This window comes from Chelonus insularis, unplaced genomic scaffold (genome assembly GCF_013357705.1).
Source record: "Chelonus insularis isolate UGA/USDA-ARS -01 unplaced genomic scaffold, ASM1335770v1 contig_53_pilon, whole genome shotgun sequence".
Classification (NCBI taxonomy): Eukaryota; Metazoa; Arthropoda; class Insecta; order Hymenoptera; family Braconidae; genus Chelonus; species Chelonus insularis.
This window is the reverse complement of record NW_023276631.1, coordinates 20,358-42,493: the sequence shown is the minus strand read 5'-3', so window position 1 is coordinate 42,493 and position 22,136 is coordinate 20,358. Positions and strand designations below refer to the sequence as shown.

At 37.1% G+C, this 22,136-nt stretch overlaps 1 protein-coding gene across 1 annotated transcript; it reads left to right on the top strand.

The window, feature by feature from the left end:
* The first annotated feature begins 46 nt into the window (after positions 1-46).
* LOC118070155 (uncharacterized) lies at positions 47-21,676 on the top strand. Its single transcript, XM_035088587.1, has 3 exons — positions 47-169; positions 19,955-20,159; positions 20,274-21,676. The coding sequence occupies exons 1-3, from the start codon at positions 47-49 to the stop codon at positions 21,674-21,676; spliced, it is 1,731 nt and encodes a 576-aa protein (XP_034944478.1).
* Positions 21,677-22,136: the final 460 nt, after the last annotated feature.

The window sequence follows — 22,136 nt, the reverse complement described above, 5'->3', positions numbered from 1 at the left end:
ATGAAGAATGCAAATTTTTAAAGGAAAAGGACATTGTCGCATATATATGCCCTATGTTGGACAACTAAGAACAGCCAATGAATTAATGGAAGATGGAGCAGCAGCTATAATCGGAAGGAAAGAAAATGTTAGAGGAATCAAAGGTCTTTCACCACTACTTAAATTACCGGTATTTAATATAGTACGGTCTTTCACACCCGAATATATGCATGGGACTTAATTAGGAGTCACATGCATGTTTTTCGATTTATTTTTTGACTCCAATATTCTCAAAAACCTTGGTCATTACATGGATCATTACAAGAAATATCCATGAATGTAAAAAATATAAAACCTACATCTGAAATCACTAGACTTCCTGCTCCTATAGAAAAACGTGGCTTAAATAAAGCTTCAGATTGGAGAAGTTTATTATTATATTATTCTTTGGTTATTTTTCGAGGAGTTTGAAAAGACCATACTATGACCACTGGTTTTTTACTAGTCTATAGTTTCAGAATGTTGCTAAAGGATAAAATTTCTCTACGGATATAGATAAAGCAGAAAGATGTCTTCAAAAGTTTGTTTCTACTACTGGACTTCTTTATGGTGTAGAACACTTATCATTCAATTTACACATATTATTACATGTATCAGATTGTGTACGTGATTGGGGCGGCCTTTGGGCCACATCGACATTTTCTTTTGAACATTGCAATGGAATATTAACTAGATCTTTTAACGGTACACGTTCAGTGATTCCACAAATATGTGCTTCTATGAACGCACTGGCGTTTTAAATTATAAAAGTAAAAAAATATTTACTGAAAATACCTCTCAGCTTGCAAATGATTTATTTCATGATCTCCTGGAAAATCGAAAATTAGTAAGAAATTATTACCAAACTGGATATTTAACCATTTTAGGTGTAGGTCAGTTACATGAAATTAATGATGATCTTAAACATGCAATAGCTGCGGAATTACAGATTATCAACTCGACTAATTATGAAGTCTTTACATTTACACGTTTCATTTATAAAGGAATTGTTTATTGTGGTCAAGCATCTAGAAGATTGACAAAGAGGGATAATTCAGTGGTTTATTCGAAAAATAATCGATTTGTGGAAATCACCAGAATTATAGAGATTAGATTCGATAATGATCGATATCACTTTATTTGTGGAAAAGAATTAATTCCTTCATTTGAATTTGTTATAACAGGACGAATCCATAGGAGCCACATCATTAGATTTGTTTACAAACAGTAAAAGAAGGAGCAATAATATGTACTCTTATAAAAAATATTTCCCAAAAATATTTACGAATAACTTTGAATGAAGTTGCATATATCACACCTATAGCAAATACCTACGAAAGAGATTAAATATGTAATTTTTAAAATTCTAGTTCTTAATAAATAAATACTCATGCATTTTATAGTATGAAATGTATCTTTTCTTCAAAATAATGCTTTCCTTTTATGTTCAATATTTATTTATTTGAAACCAATGAAAAAATATTAATTAGTTTATCCATTGTATTTTCCTTTCAGTACCATTCATTCTAATGATAAAATTTCCATTTAAACTTTATCCTTTATGATATCCATTAGATTGTTAATGTCAAAAATTATCTTTGAGAATTTACCATTAAATTACTTTTGAAGTCAATGATAAATTCTATCATTAAACAATTCCCATTCTTTCTTCATTTATTCACCATTGACATTCAATGGAAATTATTATATGCCATTGATTACCAATAATGTATTAATGGCAAATGTTGCTAAGGGCGAAAGTCGGCGTCGTTGATGGGTCCTAATGGTCCGAGTGGGGTTAGCTATTCAGTAATCAATTACTGAACAATGTAAACGATTGAAATACTGAAATGGGTAATTTTTTTTGTTTTAAAAATTGCAATAATAAAAATTTTTTTTTATTTAATCTAAAATTCGATGAATTAATATTTAATAAAAACTAAATTATTCGTAAAAGTTTGTCTATATGAGTTTTTGTATTAACTGTTCAATTTCCAAGACCGTTTAAAAATGATTTTCGGAATGTTGGTAATAATGGCTTTGTTACTGTCAGTAATTATTACATTTTATCGATCGTTAATGATCGTAAAGTCATTAATCTTTTATCCACTATGTCGCTGCTATCGTAAAAATTCAGCGCACACATATTTTGAATCGATTATTTGACTGTTTGAGCGCTGTAATCAATTTTCACATTTGAGATAATGTTTGCGAGTGATATCTAATTAGAATGATAAGAAGGATATTCAATTGATTTCCTGACTGCAAGAGCGCTGCAACAGAAGTTAAGAATTTCAATAATAATTGTGTAGGCCATCTAATTAGATCACTAGAAAATATACTAATCAAAGAAAATTTCGCAATTAAAAACGTCCATGTTTCTCCGTCATAAACTTATTTCCTTTGTCATAAGTTGGAAGTACTTTGTTTTTTAAGTTGTAAAAATAAATTAAGCAATAGTTTTTATTAGTTTCGTGATTAATAAATATATATCAGTGTAATAATTAATAATGGTGTGTTCTAATTGTGAAATGACCGTTTAAGACACTTTTAATGTTCAATGACTTTAGACAAACAATACAATTTCTCATAATCATAGTGTGATGAAGTCAAAGGTATTTTGTGGAAGTTGTGGTAAATTATGTGGATTAAACTCTACGACTATGTTTTGGCAGTGCCGTAGAAAGAAAAAAGTGACTGTAAATAAACGTGCGAAACTTGAATAATGTAATTTCAAGTTGTCAGTTTGTACTCATACTCGGTTCCATATTCTTCGATGAGTTTTGAAAAAGTTTGTTCAATAATTACCCAATATTTATTCTTAAATCCATCCCACGCACAAATAAGTTTAAGATATCACCTAATACATAAAATGATTGGGCATCTTACATTAGGCTATATGTGAATAGTGGGTTTTTAAAAACTGTAGTGAGAAAATTGGTGGTCGGGGCAAAATTGTTGAAATTGATGAGGCTGAATTTGAACATAGGAAGTGAAATCGAAGTGGGCTTATTAGGAAAGATGGATTTTAGGAGGCATTAAGAGAGAGAAGGCCCCCGGGGTTGCATGGACGTTTCTGTCCTTAAGATATGTCGCGCAACAACGGGGACAGATTGAAGATTATTGTCCATAATCCGTCGTGCCCCACTTTCGTACTGCCCTATATGGTAGTCTGAATGTGGGCACGTCGAACACGCCGAGCGCGAGACGCGTTAGCGACCGCCGACCAAAGCGGATAAAGTTGGTACTACAGGAGGCCAAATTCCAACCCTGTGCCTGGGGCTGCAAAGTCAAAATATGACATGTAGGCCTAGGTACAACTGACCAATTGAGGTCGGACTCGTAGTGGTATGTTGTATGGCCTCGGACTCGTTACGTGTATCCCTGTGCCTGTTCTAGGTGCAGGTGTACGCGTCCCGGGAAATGCCATCGCAAAGAGAGTAGAGTTATCATTTCCCAGAGTTATGCCCAAAGGGGCGAGGTACTCAATTTTCGTCCTTCGGACGGGGGAAGCATGGCTATGGATTGGAGTAAAAAGTCCATTGTGGAAGTAATGAGAAGGAGAATTAAGTCAGGGACTACGATAATATCAGATTGCTGAAGGGCATATGATTGCTTGAATGATGAAGGTAATTGTCAATTTTCTGTTTTTAGTATTTTTCTGGATTTTTTGAAACAAAAATTTATTGATACGATTGTACTTACTGTTTTGTACAATTTATTAAATTTTTTATAAATATTTAGGGTTCAAACATTTAACATTGAACCACACTTATAATTTTGTTGACCCGGATAGTAGAGCTCATACTCAACACATTGAGAGAACCTGGAGAACAGCGCGAGCCAGTATTTTAAGATACGGCTGCAAGGAGGAGAATCTGTTAGGATATGTTGCAAAATTTATGTTTCAAGATTTTTTTCGGGGATAATATATGTAATCGATTCATTTGGTCATACCAGTCATCAAACTAGCCATTCTACCAATCAATTCAACTCCTGAAGCCCAACAGCAGAATCAACCAGAAGACAATCATCAACCAGTTGCTGATGGCGGGCGGCATGTTGAGAATTGATCAATTCTCAGTTTGAATTGCCAGCTGACAGGAACTTCGGCGGCCATCTTGGGACTGGGTCGATAACCAATCGACCAAATAATCAATATTTCTTAATCTAGTCACTCATTTGACTATTTTCCAGTGTCTCTTTTGACTAATGAAGTTCCTGTCACCATACTTTCTCTGTTCTCGTTCACTTGTACACGTCATACGAATTCTTTTCTAAAAAAATCTTGAAGTTTTGAGTCATCAGTCAAATTGTGAATCATCAGAAATATTCAGTTTCATTTTACGATAGAAATCAACTAACATTTCAAGACATTTCACAGTAAATTCACGAAAGTACAAGAAATTCATTTTGCATTCATTCCATTGATAGGCTAACGACACGTGCACAATCATATTCTTGCTTAACTTAAGAAGCGTACTGAGCTCGTGTGGGAGGTCAATAATACCGGACACACCGAGTTGAGCATTTTTTAGACATTCAATTAGAAATTCAGTAACCACAATTATAAATTGTTTAAAAAAAATCCTACCACTAATGTAGCTACACATAGGTATAAAGATGAGTTTTTTACACTGTTTGATTTCTTTGTTATTCTTCCGTCATTTATAGAAAAATGAATGACTTTTAAAATTCATTTTGGTATCCCAAAATTGCAATTGCCTAGAGTAGCGGTAGATACTCGGCGCCACGTCACTTGCACATTCTGCCCCTTATTTAACTATCGCCCCTCGTCAGAGTAGTGCGCTCTCACAGCTCATATTTTCAGTGCTGAGTATTACGCTACTCTGTGCTAAAAAGTTTGCGCGTGACGTCACGGCGCAATGTTTAGTTGTAAATATCTCGATAACTATTCACTATTACGAATAATTTTCAATTATGATTAATAATGACTGTTAGCTTCATTAAGATCCAAAATGAGATTCATTCATTGAGTATTAATCGAGATACAGATTAAGCTACGCCCCTACATGCCATCCAACGCGGACTCCTTTCTCGTGGCCACAATTTTTCTACGATATATATATATATGTTCTGTAAATATCATTCTCAGTTATAAATTGTTTCAAGTAAACATTAATTTACTTGCATATCGTACAAGTTTTTTCCTGTCTTTGATGAATTTTATGCTGGAATATATTATTTATGTTAAATTCTATTTTTTTACCAATTTGATATTTGATATCATGAAAAACGCATTTCTGTATTGTTAACAATTCGAATTTTTAAATTCCTAAACATATTTTTACAATACAATTAATTATCTGGCATAACTGCATGCAAAATTGCTATAGTTCTCTATTTTTTTTGGTGAATAACGTAAAATAATGTACTGAATGATATTTTTATTTAAATTATTTTTAAAATGATTTGTTTCAAAGATTTCATTAGTACAAAGCTTAAATCTTTTTTATTAAATTGATATTAGTCTTGTATAATCATCTACAACATTAAATCAATATAATTTTTATTTTACATAATTAAATATTTATTATTATTACTAATACACATTGATACAAACTAAACCTTCAAATATGCGGTTTATAATAATAACTAAATATTTATTTCGCCATTATCAAATATACCATTTGTTAACTATAAATAAATCTTATTATTCTGAATAATCTCTTTTCTCCACTAAAAAAAAACTAGTGATTGGTAGACATACCGACGGATATGATATGAGATAACGGACAAGAAATACTAAAGAGTTTTTCTTTAATTCTATTGACTTATTATTCTTCTATAAGTTGTTTACATTAACTATTTTAGTAATTTAAAAATAATATTATGATATATAATTTTACAATTCATAAATGTTATTATATACCGTTTTTTTTTTGTTTTTTAGATGAATATCAGTCATCGGTAAATGTTTTTAGTATGTGCTTGAACAATATGTTTAAAAATCTCATATTATATAAAAATCTATCGAATTGTAATTACTTATATTTTATCGTTCAGTTGACGATACCTGTCATCATGAAAATGACAATTGTTGCAAGAAATCCAACATGCTGAACAGCGCGCTATAAGATCGCGCATTGATGCATTTTTAGTTTATTATGAAACGGACTTGTGTAAATAAACTAATGAAATACTCTAGACCAGAATGAGATGTGCTTTGGTTCGAATTAGATCTGATGCGGACTGAAAAAATCTATGTAGTCTAAAAAAAAAATTTTTTGGTGAACTGTAAAATTAATTATTTTTACTCAACAGGGCATACATATAATTGTATCTACACAATTCGGTATAAATTTTGCTAATACTAAGTAGTAGGAAGGGTTATAAATTGCTCTCCGTTTTGAATACATCATATTCCACTCGATTAAATTATATCATATCATCATTTCTGAATTTTTTGTTAATTGTCAAAAAAAAAAGTTTTTTAATATAAGTGAAGCTTAGCTGATAGAAAACGCGTATTAATATTTGAGATTATATATTTTTATTTCGAGAATATATGAAACTTAAATAAAGAATGAATATTTTTCATTCTAGCAACTTGTGATCAAGAATAAAATAATTTCTGACATAGTAATATTATTTTTTCATGTTTTTAGTAATTGAGCAGATACTTTCTGATTTAATTTTCTTTCAAAAAAGACAATTCCACGATGATGACAAAATATTGATTATTATTTTTCAAATGCTTTGTCGATATTTTTATGGAAATTATGAATTTGTAATTATTTGCAATGTTCAATCGAAATAAAGCTTAGTCTTTTGGCACAATTTAGATTGCATAACATGTATGATTTTTATAGAAGATAATAACACGTTTTATCGTATAGTTAAATCTACCCGGATATTTCTTTTATTGTAAAAAATATAACATTAATAGAATATCGTATAAAATTGTGTAGGTAATTTTCAACATCAATTTCATTAAAATAGATTTGTTTTTTCTGAAAATATCGGATTTTTTTTATCGATTGTCATGACATCCTTGGATGATTTCTGTATCGATCTCAACTTCTGCTTTATTACAACAATGCAGCTATTAGAAATATAAATATTATTATACAAATATAAATGATGAACGGATGAAGATATCAAAAAATGGTGAGTATAAAAGGAAGAATAAACTGTAGTCAATCTATAGTGAATAACATTCCGAACTCCGTTCAAAAGTTGTAATCACAGCAGTTTGTTATCAATATGAAATTTTATTAACTATCTTTGGAATCATTTTAGCTCTCGCTGGCTTATTTCAGGAACAGTAAGTTAGAAGCTGATTTTTACGTATCTAAGAAATGAACTTTACTATTGAGTTTTAATTGTTGTTTAGACTGTTATTATCTGTTTTGTTTCTTTTTCAATTCATAATCATTGATGGATCGATGTATTTGTTCAGTCTATTCAACGATTAATAATAAGGGAGGCTATCCTGAAGTGCAACCGAATCCTTATGTTAAATCGATTAACGTAAAGATAAATGGAGAGTACAATGATACAGTGACAATTGAGACGCCCATTGATGAAGAGCTTCCGGATGATATGTTGTAGTCGAATTGTTCTTATAAACATTCATCAGTCATCAACAAAAACAATCTCAATTTCAAAATTTACTCTAGTATTCATCATTCTATGTTAATGCATACAAAATCCCCATATATAATTAATTTTATTATTAATTTGATATGTGTTTTTTTTATTCTTCACAGATGAATCTCAATGTCATATATAATGGTTCAAGCAATTCCAGCGTTGAAAGGTGAATTATGTGATCTATTTGATGATAAACATTTGCTCCAGACATGCTAGACACTGCAGTACCAAAAGATAAATTCAAGACATGTCCAGTCCTTCCGGTAAGATAAAAATGAATTAACTGCTATGGAAAGCCTTCAAAATATTTCATAATATATACTCTGTTTTTGTAGAACAAAATTATGCTTTTCTCAACTATACATTTCCACCAGAAAATTAGGCCCCGGTATACAGATGGAGACAAATTTATACTGAAGTGTATTGTTCACGCAGTGGTGATGATTCTAATGCTTTCTCCTCATATTCGTTCACATTTATCATTAGTTCCTGTTTACGTGTACTCGGCCGATGCATCTTCGCTCAATGGGTTTTAAAAAATTTCCTACGTCCAGAATCAGATACAAAAAAGGATCGCCTATTAAAAATCTAATTTTCATGATTGCACTTTATATTTGGACTCATAATAGTGATTCCATAACAATCTTCATACACGGTATCACTTAATACGTTTTAATAAAGATTTATCTCTGCATGCGGAAATTTCATTAATTTTATTTATTTGGATAAATAACATCTATGTATCTACGCAAATAACCCACGTCAGTACAATGGTAACATGTATGAAATACTGATACACATCGTAGCCTTTTCTACAAATGAAGGAGACTGCAAATCCAATTCATCTACAATCAACGCCCTTTCTGACGCATCGCGTTTCGAGACACAGAAGATCGTCTCTTCATCAGGCTTTAAACAATAATGCGTCTATAGAATTGTACAATATGTGATACATCTGCCATTTAATGATTGTACAGACATACGGGGACAGTTGTTTTGTAGAATGTTGACGTTTCTTAACGATTAGATTGAGTATCGCAACGAGGAAGAGTATATCTTATAGAAAGTGGAATAATCATAATATCAATAGAATAATATAATAATCATAGGTACCCAAGTTAGGGTAATTTTCTCCGCGGAAAATTACGCTCTCTGCAGAACACCTAGCTAGCGCTAACCAAGATCCTCGACCCAGGGTGGTACCAGATAGTGTAGATCTTTTGCACTCAACAATGCAGTCTAGGATGTTGGCTCGAGGCGTTACTCAGGACAGACGAACACCTGATCAATACGGAGTTATTAAGCCATGAGAAGAGCGCATCGAACAGATTGCACATTAGAGATCAAGACGGCTCGACAGGGTGCATCTCGTATTCCGAGTGTGATGCGATCACTGTAAATACTCACAGGCCCTAGATCGCCAAGAATTCGGCGTATCGTGGCGAGTATCAGACGTGACCATCACCCTGTGAATTCACGGCCGTGTTCGGATCCTAAAGGACAGGTACACATGGCCAAATAAGCTCGCTATGGCGTTAAATAAAGTCAGGAATGCTCGAAGGGGCACAAAAAACATGGGCTGCCCTGCGGCCAGATGCAATCCCAACCTCTGGTGGAAGAAATTGACCTCATCCACCAGCATCTGGCTCGTCTCTTGCTCAGAACATAGCTCGGCGGAGCGATACACCCATTCCTGGATGGCTCGTTGAAGGCGTAACTGTGCTGATCCCCAAAGTGGTGATCTGGACCACCCCGGAAACTACAGCGCCTATGCATGTCTAAATACTCTCTACACAATTGTTTTACAAAGATTTGACGAGAGTGATTTGACGCAATAGAACCGGTATGGAGACAGATAAACGAACACATCGTGGAGCAAGCGTGCTTGAACGTGTGACAAGTGAGAACAGAAAGGCATTGATACAACATCACACGGAGCTTCTCCTCTACGTGCTCGATGCTTTCAGTACACCCGCCAAATAGTGAGATGCATCGCACATATGATGCGCTCTGAGACACGTTATCACGTAACATCTGGTGCAAACAAGAGTGTCTACCAGAGCAGTGCCATTTATAGCGAGCGGCGTATTACCCGGGATATATACCCTGAGTCCTCTCCTCCCTTTGCATCTCACGCTGCCCTATCTGTCACTCTACGCGAACGCCTGGATCATTAGAAAGCCGGACAGAGTCTCGCAACGCGTACCAAAGTCACATCGATTATATATGGCTTGACTTGAAATGGTGTACGCGGCACGTCCTGAGAGACTGCGAACACGCCCTAGAGGTTGTTTCCGAGTATACCGAGTGCAATCGGCATGATGTTGGGTTGGAGCAAAGTGCGCAGTTGACCCACTTAGTAAAAGGAAAGATCGCCAGAACTGGAGTGATAATGTCGAGACTTATAGACGGAGCGAGCATAATAAACCATCTGGATGCTGGAGAGTCATACCGATATCGTGGACAGGCACAATCTCCTTTGCCGGACGTGTCTGGTCATCAAGATACTCTCCGCAGTGCGTATCCGACCAAAACAGGCATCTAGGAATGCCTGTAAAACTCGGCGACCAATTGTGTCTTTATTTTTAAGTCTGCCCATTATTCAGTTTCAAATGTTCTCTGTAACGAACTATAATCTATGGAACGTTTGAAAGATTTAAACAAATTGGGCCATAGTTTCATAGTTTTTTGGTGGTTTAAGATGAGTCACTATCGTTTTGGTACTTCAAAATTAACTGAAATTTTATAAGATCACTAGTACATGCGATAGTTCGGTAAAAACATAGATGAAAAAAGACGGCAGATCTCACTTGGCGGTTTACTTGATTCACTGTTTTTTTGCTCTTACCTGTATGTCCATTTATCACTAATTTTACATTGCAATGTGGACTGGCGCCAGTTTTACAGGCAGTCCTAGATGCCTGTTATTGTGCGGATTTCACTTCTTTTTGAAGTGAAACGTTCTTAACTTCTTCAGGCGCGTTGGAGCAATTTTTAAGTAGGGACAACTTGATAAGATTTCACATCACCAAATCCATCCGTGGTACTGCCATAGTACGTTGATAGAAATTATCTATAGTAAGCTGATGAATTGCAGCGTAGTTCTCTTGACTAACAGTAACCGTAGAGTATCTATACCTATAGATATATATATATCCATGCAAGCGGACGTTTGGTAACATTGTGCGACCAAAGTGAAGTTTGGTGACGAATATGAATCTTCGGTGACTGTCACCAACTTCCCTACACGATTAATAGGACGTATTGATGACAGTCATCAACTTCAAATAATTTTGAAATCTCTAAAAAAAGAAAGTAACAGTTGAAAATACAGATAAATGTCGATATACGGTTAACACCATATAATATAATAAGTGTCTGTTCTTCAAGAATCTAGGGAAGCAGAATAACTAGGAAAATTCAAAAGTGTTGCCGAATCGATCTTTTAGACAACCTCGGTGCACTGTCACCGAACTTCCCGATAAGTTTGAATCAATATAGAGAAAGTAGTAACAGACAGACGATAAATGTCGGATATACGGTTAAAACCATATAATATCATAAGTTCTGTTCTCAGCATCTAGGGAAGCAGAATAACTAAGGAAAAATCAAAATTTGTGCAGAAATCGATCTTTTAAAAGAACCTCGGGACTGTCAGCCGCATTCCAAATAATTGCTGAAATCTATAAGAGAGAGAAAGTACACAGAAAAATACGATAATATGTCGATATACGGTGAAAGAACCAGCTACATATACTGAGTTCTGTTCTTCATCAGAATCTAAAGGAGCAGAATAACTGAGGAAATATGTCAAATTTGTTACAAAAATAGATTTATCACAATTAGTTTTGTAATTTTGTTACTACTAACGGATATTGAGATTAAACGAATAGGAATTAGATATGGAATTTTTGTGACTGTCACATTTACATGATCGTGTGGTCACTGGGTAACTCCTCCAGGTAAGGAGCACTCTTACTGAGAATGAGAAGAAACATGATCGTAAAATCTCAATTCCTGTTCTTTACAACACATGTTGCATAGTTAGTATTACAAATAAGCAGATACATACACATATAGCAACCCACTCACTAAGTTATGTACACCAATATTATATCCAGGCAAAATAATTCAGTATCGCAGTGTCCATATAAATATGAACATAGTAGCGTAAGTTACATGATATCTGATGTATTTCATTTTGATTGATGCTATGTTACACTAGGAGAAACGGCTGGGCGACCTAACATAAACATAACATAAGCGTCACGTGTTCGTGACGTATCAAAGTACACATGTTTTTGGTCACGCGGACCATAATATAGCCGTCACATGTGTGCCGTTATACTACTATCATCAATGCTATGGAACTGATAACGTAAGATAGAGCTACAATCGTACATATCATAAAACTCACAGTTTGATATAATTGTTATGTCACCTATGTAAGTCAAAAAGTTACGTAACATTGTTACTTCCTGTTAGATCACATGTACCATTCCCGGTGTTCACTGGGTAACTCCTCCAGTTACAGGAGCACTCTTACTGATAATGAAAGGAACTGAACGTAAACTCACTGTCTGTTCTTTTACAACAAATAGATATGTAGCGAACAAAAGAAATATGTTGTTATACTATCCATTATACACTGTCGGATAACATTGTTTCAGTAAAAGTAAAAAATTTGCCTGGAAGCATCTTCAATATAGTGGATCAAGCCTGTTTATCAAGTGTTTAGTAACAATTGAAGGTTAGAAACAATTCACAGTGTACAAACAAGTAGCAGAAAACGCGCCCAGGAACAACGCGCGCGATCATATCTGTTAAATTTGGTCGCAATCGAATATAATTAAACCGTTTGGTTTGGGAGTATACCCTGACAGACAGATAGACACCAGAATTCATATCGTAGATATTTGATTTTCTATATACGTGCAAGTGGAGTTCGTACATGTCGTGCGATCAAGTGGAATTTGGAGACAGTCACCAAACTCCAAAAACATTTCTTCTTCCTCCAATAAATGATTTTTTTCAATAAGGTTACACGAAACACACGCGCGCTCTCCGAGCGCGCTGTCTCAAGACAACACGTTAAAATTGATTTAATTTTTATATTTTATTTAGTTCAAAAATTTAAAAATTTAAAAATTTTAGGTAGTTTCCTACTACAATAGGTGTATTTTCCCGGCTCTTTTAAAGACTTTGCAAGCAAGTTTTTATTTTTCGAATAGAAAAAAGTTCAACAAATAAGGTCTTATGAAAAGAGGGAAAATATGATTTTCAATAGACATTATTTTAAAGCCAACCACAAAATTTATAACAATTTTAGTAGTCTATGCTACATAGGTGGTTTTTCTGCTCTTTTAATGACTTTGGCCAAGCCGTTTTTTTTAGTTTTCGGAAATAGAAAGTTCAACAAAATAAGGTCTTTGAAAATCGTAGAAAAAATTATGATATTTACAATAAGACATTAGTTAAGCTAATCACAAAAGTTAATAACAATTTTGGATATTTATGATAATTTGTTTTTTTCTTTCAAGCATCTAAACATCATTTTATCCATGGAGTCCCAAATGAATCTATTAAAATCGATTGGCAACACGCGGGAACCGACTTTACTTGTTTTAATCATATGCGTTTGTTGTTAATTATTTCGACAAACACTTATTGTCTCATGGATCATTTAAAACTGTTCTTTACCAATAATTCCTAAAAAGAGTTTAATTTAAATCGATATACCAACACGCGGGAACTTTTTCGATTATTCAGAACATAGATGTCCTCTTGGTTAGGGCAAGAGAGAAGGAAATATTATGAGTGTCAACGTGAAAAGAGAGTGATAACAATTACGTAACGCAGAAGAGGGCAGCTGTAGGAGCCCAATTGAAAAAGTGACAAAAGACACATTCAGTAAGAGAGAACACATATGAGCGCTGCAATTGAACGTAGAGTGAAACAGCGAGCGAAAAAAATCTTGAATAGCAGAAATATCGCTGCGTAGGGGCGTGGCTTATTTTATAACTCCGTTAATAATTAATAAAAATTCGTTTAACGTTTAATTGGAAGCGCATGATATAAATAACTACCTATTAATACATATGAAATCGATGTAAGCAATATAAACGATATTTGCATATAAAGATGCAGTTAATGAACGTCACACAAATTTTCGGTGTAAGAGTAGTCGTAAGCCTCGGCGCTCAGGGGGAAAGAGCGCGCTAGTGAGAAAGAGAGAGATAAGGAAAAGGTGAATGTGCCACTGGCGCCGATATCTACCTTACCTAGACAAGTGCGACTTAGAGAAGATGGGGCCTGGAATTAATCGCCCTAACAAAGTCAAACCACGAACATGCTCGTGTCCCAAGTCCTTGCTATATAATAATACTCATTCGGAGGGTCATCAAATGGCTCCGAAAAGAGCTTAAGATCTGGACATATCAAAAACGAGGAAATTGATGACATGATAATCGAAGTCATCACCCCGTCTGCTGTCTAACGCCTATACTTTACCCGTGATCTGGGCGAGCGTGGAACTAGCGAGTTTGGAGTGGACAACATGACAGGTATAGCCATAGGAGCCGGCGTATGACGTCTATGAGAGCTCTGAATCCGCATTCTCAAGAGACCGAAGATTCATTATGCCTGCCAAGATGGTGTATGTATTCCACCACTCGCCTATCGGCGTGATGGTACGCACGAGCAACTCGAGGACACAAGAGGCGAGTTCCACGGTGATGTAGATGACGCGCTATTCCATGTATTATCGGCTTGGCCGATATTGCGCGCCTCAGCCTACATACACCGGCAATAACGCAGCTCTAGAGAGTGCTGTATTACCACCATTCGCACTGTTATGGATCAGGACGAGACACCAGTGCACGAGCCTCGATGTGCTGTGAAATTGAGTGCAGTCGTTGAGAACGGAGAGCAAAAATGCTCTGGAATGACCACTTACCCAATAAAGTCTCTACGCCTCAACGCATTGAACACAATAAGCCGGATATTACTCTTTCGACCATACCACGCAAGCACGTAATATTACATTGAGTTCGCAGCCCCGCCGAGACAAATATAACGGTGCCGAGAGAAGAGAGTAAACAGGACGCTACAGAGAGTCTCATGGAGGCTCCATGGAGAACCTGGCCTAGCCCGAACACACGGCGCACGTGATAGTCCGACGTGATATGGCGCCCTCGAGGATGAGGGATCGCTTTCCTGACAGAGCTTCGACAATACCTAGTCTTGCGGCGTAGCGGCATGAGATTCTCGCGCTCGTATGCAGAAAGCGGTCATCCTTGGTTCGTCCCGAATCCTGAGACGACTGGAAATAATGACGGACGGCTGCAGCGCCCAGGCGCACCCTCAAACCTGAGGGAGTTCGGTGCCGGCAGGATAAGCTCGTCTAGTCAGGCGCGAGGTGGGGTCGGAGCCCTGATCCCTGGCCGAGACACCTCTGACTAAATCGCAAGATGAGAGACTCAATATAAAGGTCTGGTGTGCCACTACGTTGTATGGATGGATAGTCTACCGATCGACACGCAATACCAAGATCATAGCATTAGAGAGGAGAACTAAAGACCCGCACGTAATCGATAGTACCTAACCTCTTGTACCTATCTAAAAGTGATTTCGGAATTTATAATTGATGATATCTTATAATTGTTTATTTATTTACGTTTAATTTTAATGTAGAAACATTTCATTAGCAAATGATCAAAGATTTAATTGTTTTTTCTTATTTTTCCTATGCCTTACCATTATTTATTATTAAAAACTTTTTTCAGATTTTTTCCATAACAATATCCTTCGAAAAAATTTTAGCTGAATTTCATATTTCTCAATCCGTTCTTGAGATATCGAAGTAAAAAAAAAATGCTGGAATACGTACATACATAAATACATGCGTACACATACGTATAAAATCTATTATAGATTTTTCTGAAAATTAGCTTGATGCTTGCAAATATCTTGAAATTTCGAGATATGATGGAAATTCGAATTTCACCAACCGACCCAATTTCAATAATTCTTTATGGAAAGTTTACAAGATCTATGCGAGTTATTTCAATGCGAATTTTTTTATTTTATTAAAAAAAATGTTACTAACATAAAATTTTTTTGTTTCTGTTGAGAATTAATTAATTCTCAGTTTGAATTTGCCAGCTGACAGGAACTTTCGGCGGCCATATGAGACTGGGTCGATAACAATCGACCCAATAATCAATAAATTCTTTATCTAGTCACTCATTGCTATTTTCGGTGTCCTTTTGACTAATGAAGTTCCTGTCGCTTTCTGCACGTCTCGTTCACGTGTACACGCATTCTGATTCATCTCACAATCTTACAAGTTTGAGTCATCATCAGTACTAGTGCATTGAAAACATCAGAGCCATCAGTTACAGTCTAAAACTAAATCAGAAATATTTCAAGATTTCAGTGTAATTCAAGACATTCATCAAGATTCATTTGCATTGCATTGATAGGCTAACGCCACGTGCACAATCACATTCTTGCTCAACTTGAGAAGCGTGTGAGCTCGGTGGGAGGTCAATATACCGAACACACCAGTTGAGTAGTTTTTTGAGACATTCAATTCAATCAAGAATTAAAATAGACATTCAGTGATTTTGAGCGACTTCAGTCTTCCTATGTTAACAAACTCAAATTTGTCAGTATACTTAGTGTACCTGTTAGTGCTTAAAATAAAGAACTTTATTTTTTATAAAACCTGACTCCGTTTGCCTGTTCCGCACAATCATCCCTATCCATACGGTAGGTTAATCACAAGTTGAGATTTTCTCAACATTTATGGTCCTTCGAGCCGGATCAGAGCTCTCGGTTGTGAAGTACTAAAATTTGGTGCACAAGTGAAGACGCAGACAATAAGTGTTAGTGCACAAAATGGCCGACAACAAAAGAGAGTGAGGACCAAGAGTCCAAGACCCAAAGCCTCAACCACAATCAGCGTGACTCCTGACGATGGCGTAGAGGAGTTTGGTAGTTCCACACTGATCACAAGAAGGAGCCAGATCTCCAGCCCACAACGGAGATCGAAAACTAAAGCACAATACAGACAACACACCATCAAATCCTGGTCTACCGATCAATTGACCTCAAGATCGAAGTCTCAAATGGCTCGGCTACGCTTAGCCAGTCATTCACTCAGCAAATCAAAGACCACAACAGACAATCACTAAAAGAAAGACTCTCGCTGGAGAAACAACTCACAGCGTTGCACGAGTCATTCAATTCAGAACATCAAGTGCTCGAGGAGGTTGGCCCACCATCTCAATTTCATCATCCGTACATGTGTGGATGATGTCTTTGATACATTCACACCAATCAGTCTCAGACTTCTTCATGATATCCGCTAAGTGCTTCCACGGAACCTCCAGCACAATCAACATCACCAGTGGTGCATCGACGTCGCACAAGCTTTAGCCCGACTTCCTAAGCTGTCAGTGCCCAAATTTTCATGGAACTAGTGCCTCCTGGTTGTCAGTCAGAGATCAATTCGAGTCCATGATAGCCAATCACCTGGTCTGGATGAGGTAATCAAATTCAATTATCTCAAATCAGCTCTTTTCAGGTCCAGCTCTTCTCTGGTAGAGAACCTCCTCACACGAAGATCATTCACTAAAGCATGTCGACACTCAAGTCCAGGTACGAGAATCGCAGAGGCTCATTAATGTTCACTGGAAAAACTCTTCAGCCAGTTTGCTGAGTCAAAAGAGCTCCACTACATCAGCCAAGATTCATCCTTACTCACATCGTAGACAATTCATTGGACTTACTCAAGCTATTAGGACAATCACTGAGAATTGGGATACAATTCTCATATTTCACATTCCTCAAACACATGATCAACACACTCGTGAGCTCTGGGAAACTCAGGATAATGATCTGAGCGGATACCTACTTACTCAGAGTTCCATGACTTCCTCTTGGCTCGGATTCGTAGTTGGAGAAACTGGAGCACGAATCAAATCAGACATCAACAACGCTCATCGCATTCAACTACAGTGAGCGTAGATTCATTTGATGACTGCTGCAATGGTGGTCACTTTTTATCGTAGTCTGCCCAGATACAGAGCGTGCCTCTGAGCAACGCCTGAGGACGGTAGACAACAAAAAACTTACAGGAATTGTCTTGGAAGACAAACACACCAGCCGCACCAATAACAACCGATGCAAGGAGTCAACTCAAACATCACACCATGTCTCATTCACTACTTTCAGACAATCATCACGCAACAACAATCAAGGCGTCTTCCAGGACACAATCATCACAACAGCATCATCAGACACTCAGCCTTCAACTTCACAGCAATGAGGAGGCGAAGCAGTCTTCGAAAATCAATCATCATCAACACAGACATTCAAGCTTGCTGATGGACTCTCTGGAGAGGTCAAACTGACTGATGACCTAGCACATGAGGTTTCGGGCCTCAGGAGGGTTGAGGTTCAGTTGAATGGTCCAAAGGACAAGTTCAGAAGCAGCAAATCATCTAGACATTCAAAGGTCAGAATGACCACAAGACAATCAATCAACATCCAACTAGTATGCTATCAGCACACAAAATCATCAATCAAGTGACGTTAAATCAACTCACTTAGTAGACAATCATCGACGGGAGCAATCTGCTCAGGTCAAAACAATTCCAAGTCATCTACATGATGATCATTCACGCTGTTAGCAACAGCAAAAGTCAAGCCAATTCACATTACAGGGAGTTACATTGCACGAGTGCTCATAGATCCTGGATCAGAGCTAACACTAATCACAACTCAATAGCCAATCTGCTACAACTGAAAAAACGCCATCAGACAATCACATAAGAGGATAGGAAGATCTAAATTCACTCAAAAAACAGGTGTAGTCTTCTGTGAGCTACAGTCTCTAACATTCAGTCATTCAATACACATTCGAGCTCACATAATGAAACTAGTTGACAGCATGACTTCAAAGGTGCCATGCAATTATTCTAAAATCATTGGACTCATTTCATGGATAAAACTGCAGATCCAACATCAATATTCCACAATCAATAGACATTCTACTTGGAGCTGACGTTATGGACAAATCATCAAACAACATATCATTTTCATCTCCAACAGCTTCGATAGCTCAACTTTCGATCTTGGTTGGCTAATTCTTGGTCCAGTAGCACCAAAATCATCAGTCAATCACTATTAATCATCATGCTACTACAATCAAGAACATGAAGACATTCAAGAGTTGCTAACAAAATTCTGGGTCTAAAAGAAGTTCCTATGTCAAATCAACATCAATTATCATCCTTGGACCAACAGTGTGAAGATTTCTTTAAATCAACACATTCTAGACAGTCATCAGGACGATACATTGTTTTGAATTCCACTCATTTATTCACCTGCAGCTCTTGTACTCCTATACAACTGCGTATCGATGCTTGAGGCGTCAGTTGAGGAGATCAACCAACGAGACTAAATACAACAATCTCTACAGACATTCATGAAGGATACGAAGGAGTTAATCAATGGTGCAAGGCGGGCGCGTCCCCCTTGCAAATGGCAATCAAATAGTCAATCACTTCTCCAAATAACGTCACAATCTTCAGTCATCAATAAAAAATCACCTTCGAAGACCGCACTACAAAGATTCTTGGACTTCAATGGAATCCAAGCTCAGACACATTCACATCAAAATCAGTCACCCATGAGTCAACATATTCAAAACGCCTCATTCTTTTAGAAGTAGCTCAAATTTATGATCCTTTGGGGTTTGTGTCACCAATCACAATCAGAGCTAAGATGCTCCTTCAAGAACTCTGGTTACACAACCTCAGCTAGGACGAACCAGTCCTACAATCAATCATCAATCGCTGGCTGATCATCAGAGAAGAATTTACTCAACTTCATGAGATCTCACTTCCACGATGGATTCACACAACCAGACATTCAACTGTCGAAATTCATGGATTCTCTGATGCTTCACAGCTTGCGATGGCTGCAGCAAATCTATCTCAAATTCAATTCACCGTCCACAGGGCCCAAAATCACACTCATCTGTGCGAAAACTAAAGTAGCACTAATCAAACAAATCACGATCCCCAGGCTAGAGTTAACTGCTGCGTTAATTCTAGCAAAACTCACAAAGCATGTTCGAGCTACACTTCACAGAGTGAACATACATTCAATTCACTTATGGATGGACTCTTCAATCACTCATTCATGGATCAATTCAAATGCAGGACGCTGAAAGGACTTTGTCAGGAACAGAGTAGTGCAAATTCAAGAACTAGTTGCGGACGCGCACTGGCACCACATTTCTGGCAAGGAAAATCCAGCGGACTGTGCTTCAAGAGGCATCACAGCCAATCAATTAAAAGATTACTCGCTGTGGTGGAGGGGACCCACCTGGTTAGCTGAAAATCAAGAAAACTGGCCAGTAAATTCACCACCAGCTGACGAGGCTTGTAACTTAAAAGCTCGTCCTGGAATTTCACTCATAGCAGCAATTCAAGATACAATAATGGGACTTGGTTAACAGATATTCTACGCTCAACAAGTTACTTAGAATCCCGCCTTAATCATTAAATTCACTTCAAAACTTCGACATTCACCAGTTACCAGTCCTTAAGCATCAATCACAACAGTTGACATCGAAAAAGCGAGAATCTTCTGGATAAAGTCTACTCAAGCAGCACATTTTCACCAAGAAATCAGGACTTTATCCAACAATCACCATCTTCCACCAAACCATTCATTCGACAGACTCACAGCATACGTTGACTCAGAAGGAGTTCTACGAGTAGGAGGACGACTTCAGCATGCTCAGTTGAGTCATGATTCAAAACATCAATCAATTTTACCTCGACATTCACCATTCACCACTCTTGTTATTAGACATTATCATTTAACCACACTACATGGTGGCACTCAACTTACACTCACAACAATTAGACAACATTACTGGATCATAGGTGGAAGAGCTCCAGTAAAGACATTCATTCTTCAGTGCATCGAATGTGCTCGACAAAGAGGCATAAGAGCACAACAACTCATGGGCCAATTGCCACAATCACGTATCACTCCTTCACGGCCATTCTCTCATACTGGCATAGACTATGCTGGGCCATTCATAATCAAAACATCATCAGGCAGAGGAGCCAAGACTAGAAAAGCTTGGGTCTGTGTATTTGTCTGCATGTCAACTTCTGCAGTTCATTTGGAAGCAGTTAGTGACTATTCAACTGAAGCATTCATTGCTGCCTACAGGAGATTCACCTCTAGACGAGGATTATGCCAGACAATCTATTCTGACTGTGGCAGAAATTTCATAGGAGCTGATATAGAACTCAAAAAATTATTCACACAATTCACCAGAGAGCATGAGGTCATCTCTAGATTCATCATCACCAACGGCAGTCAATGGTCATTCAACCCACCTGCAGCACCACACATCAGTGGCAAGTGGGAGTCAGTAGTGAAATCACTTAAATTTCATTCGACGAGAACAGTAAAAGAATCGCTCTTCACGTTTGAAGAGATCACCACACTACTGACACAAATAGAAGCCATTCTCAACTCAAGACCTCTAGAGCCAATCAGTGATGACCCAGAAGACATTCAAGCACTCACTCCTGGACACTTTCTTATTGGGTCAGCACTCAACACTGTTCCTGAACCATCAACCTCAGAACCTGCACATTCAATTCAAAATCGATGGTGGATGATTCAACGACAATCACAGCAGTTATGGTACAGGTGGTCACAATCTTACTTACAAAAATTACAAGCTATTTCTAAGTGGTTTTTCAGGAACAGAACAATTCAAGTTGGTGCATTAGCCTTGCTAACTGATGAAAGATTTCCCCCCACGAAATGGCCACTCGTGAGGATCATACAATTGCACCCAGGGCAAGACGGGCTGCCACGAGTAGCAACGGTGAAGACACCAACAACGACGTTGGTCAGACCAATCGTCAAGCTAGCTATTCTACCGATCAATCCAACTCCTGAAGCCCAGCAGCAGAATCAACCAGAAGACAATCATTAACCAGTTGCTTATGGCGGGCGGCATGTTGAGAATTAATTAATTCTCAGTTTGAATATGCCAGTTGACAGGAACTTCGGCGGCCATCTTGGGGCTGGGTCGATAACCAATCGACCGAACAATCAATAATTCTTAATTTAGTCAATCATTTGACTAATTTTCAGTGTCCCTGTTGACTAATGAAGTTCCTGTCGCCATTCTTTCACTGTTCTCGTTCACGTGTACACGCCATTCTTATTCATTCTTAACAAATCTCACAAGTTTGAGTCAATCATCAGTACTAGTGCTATTGTAAATCATCAGAAACATTCAGGTTTTATTCTAAATCTATAATCAAGTAATATTTCACGATATTTCATTGTATATTCAAGACATTTCATCAAATTTATTTTGCATTGCATTGATAAGCTAACGCCACGTGCACAATCACATTCTTGCTCAACTTGAGAAGCGTGCTGAGCTC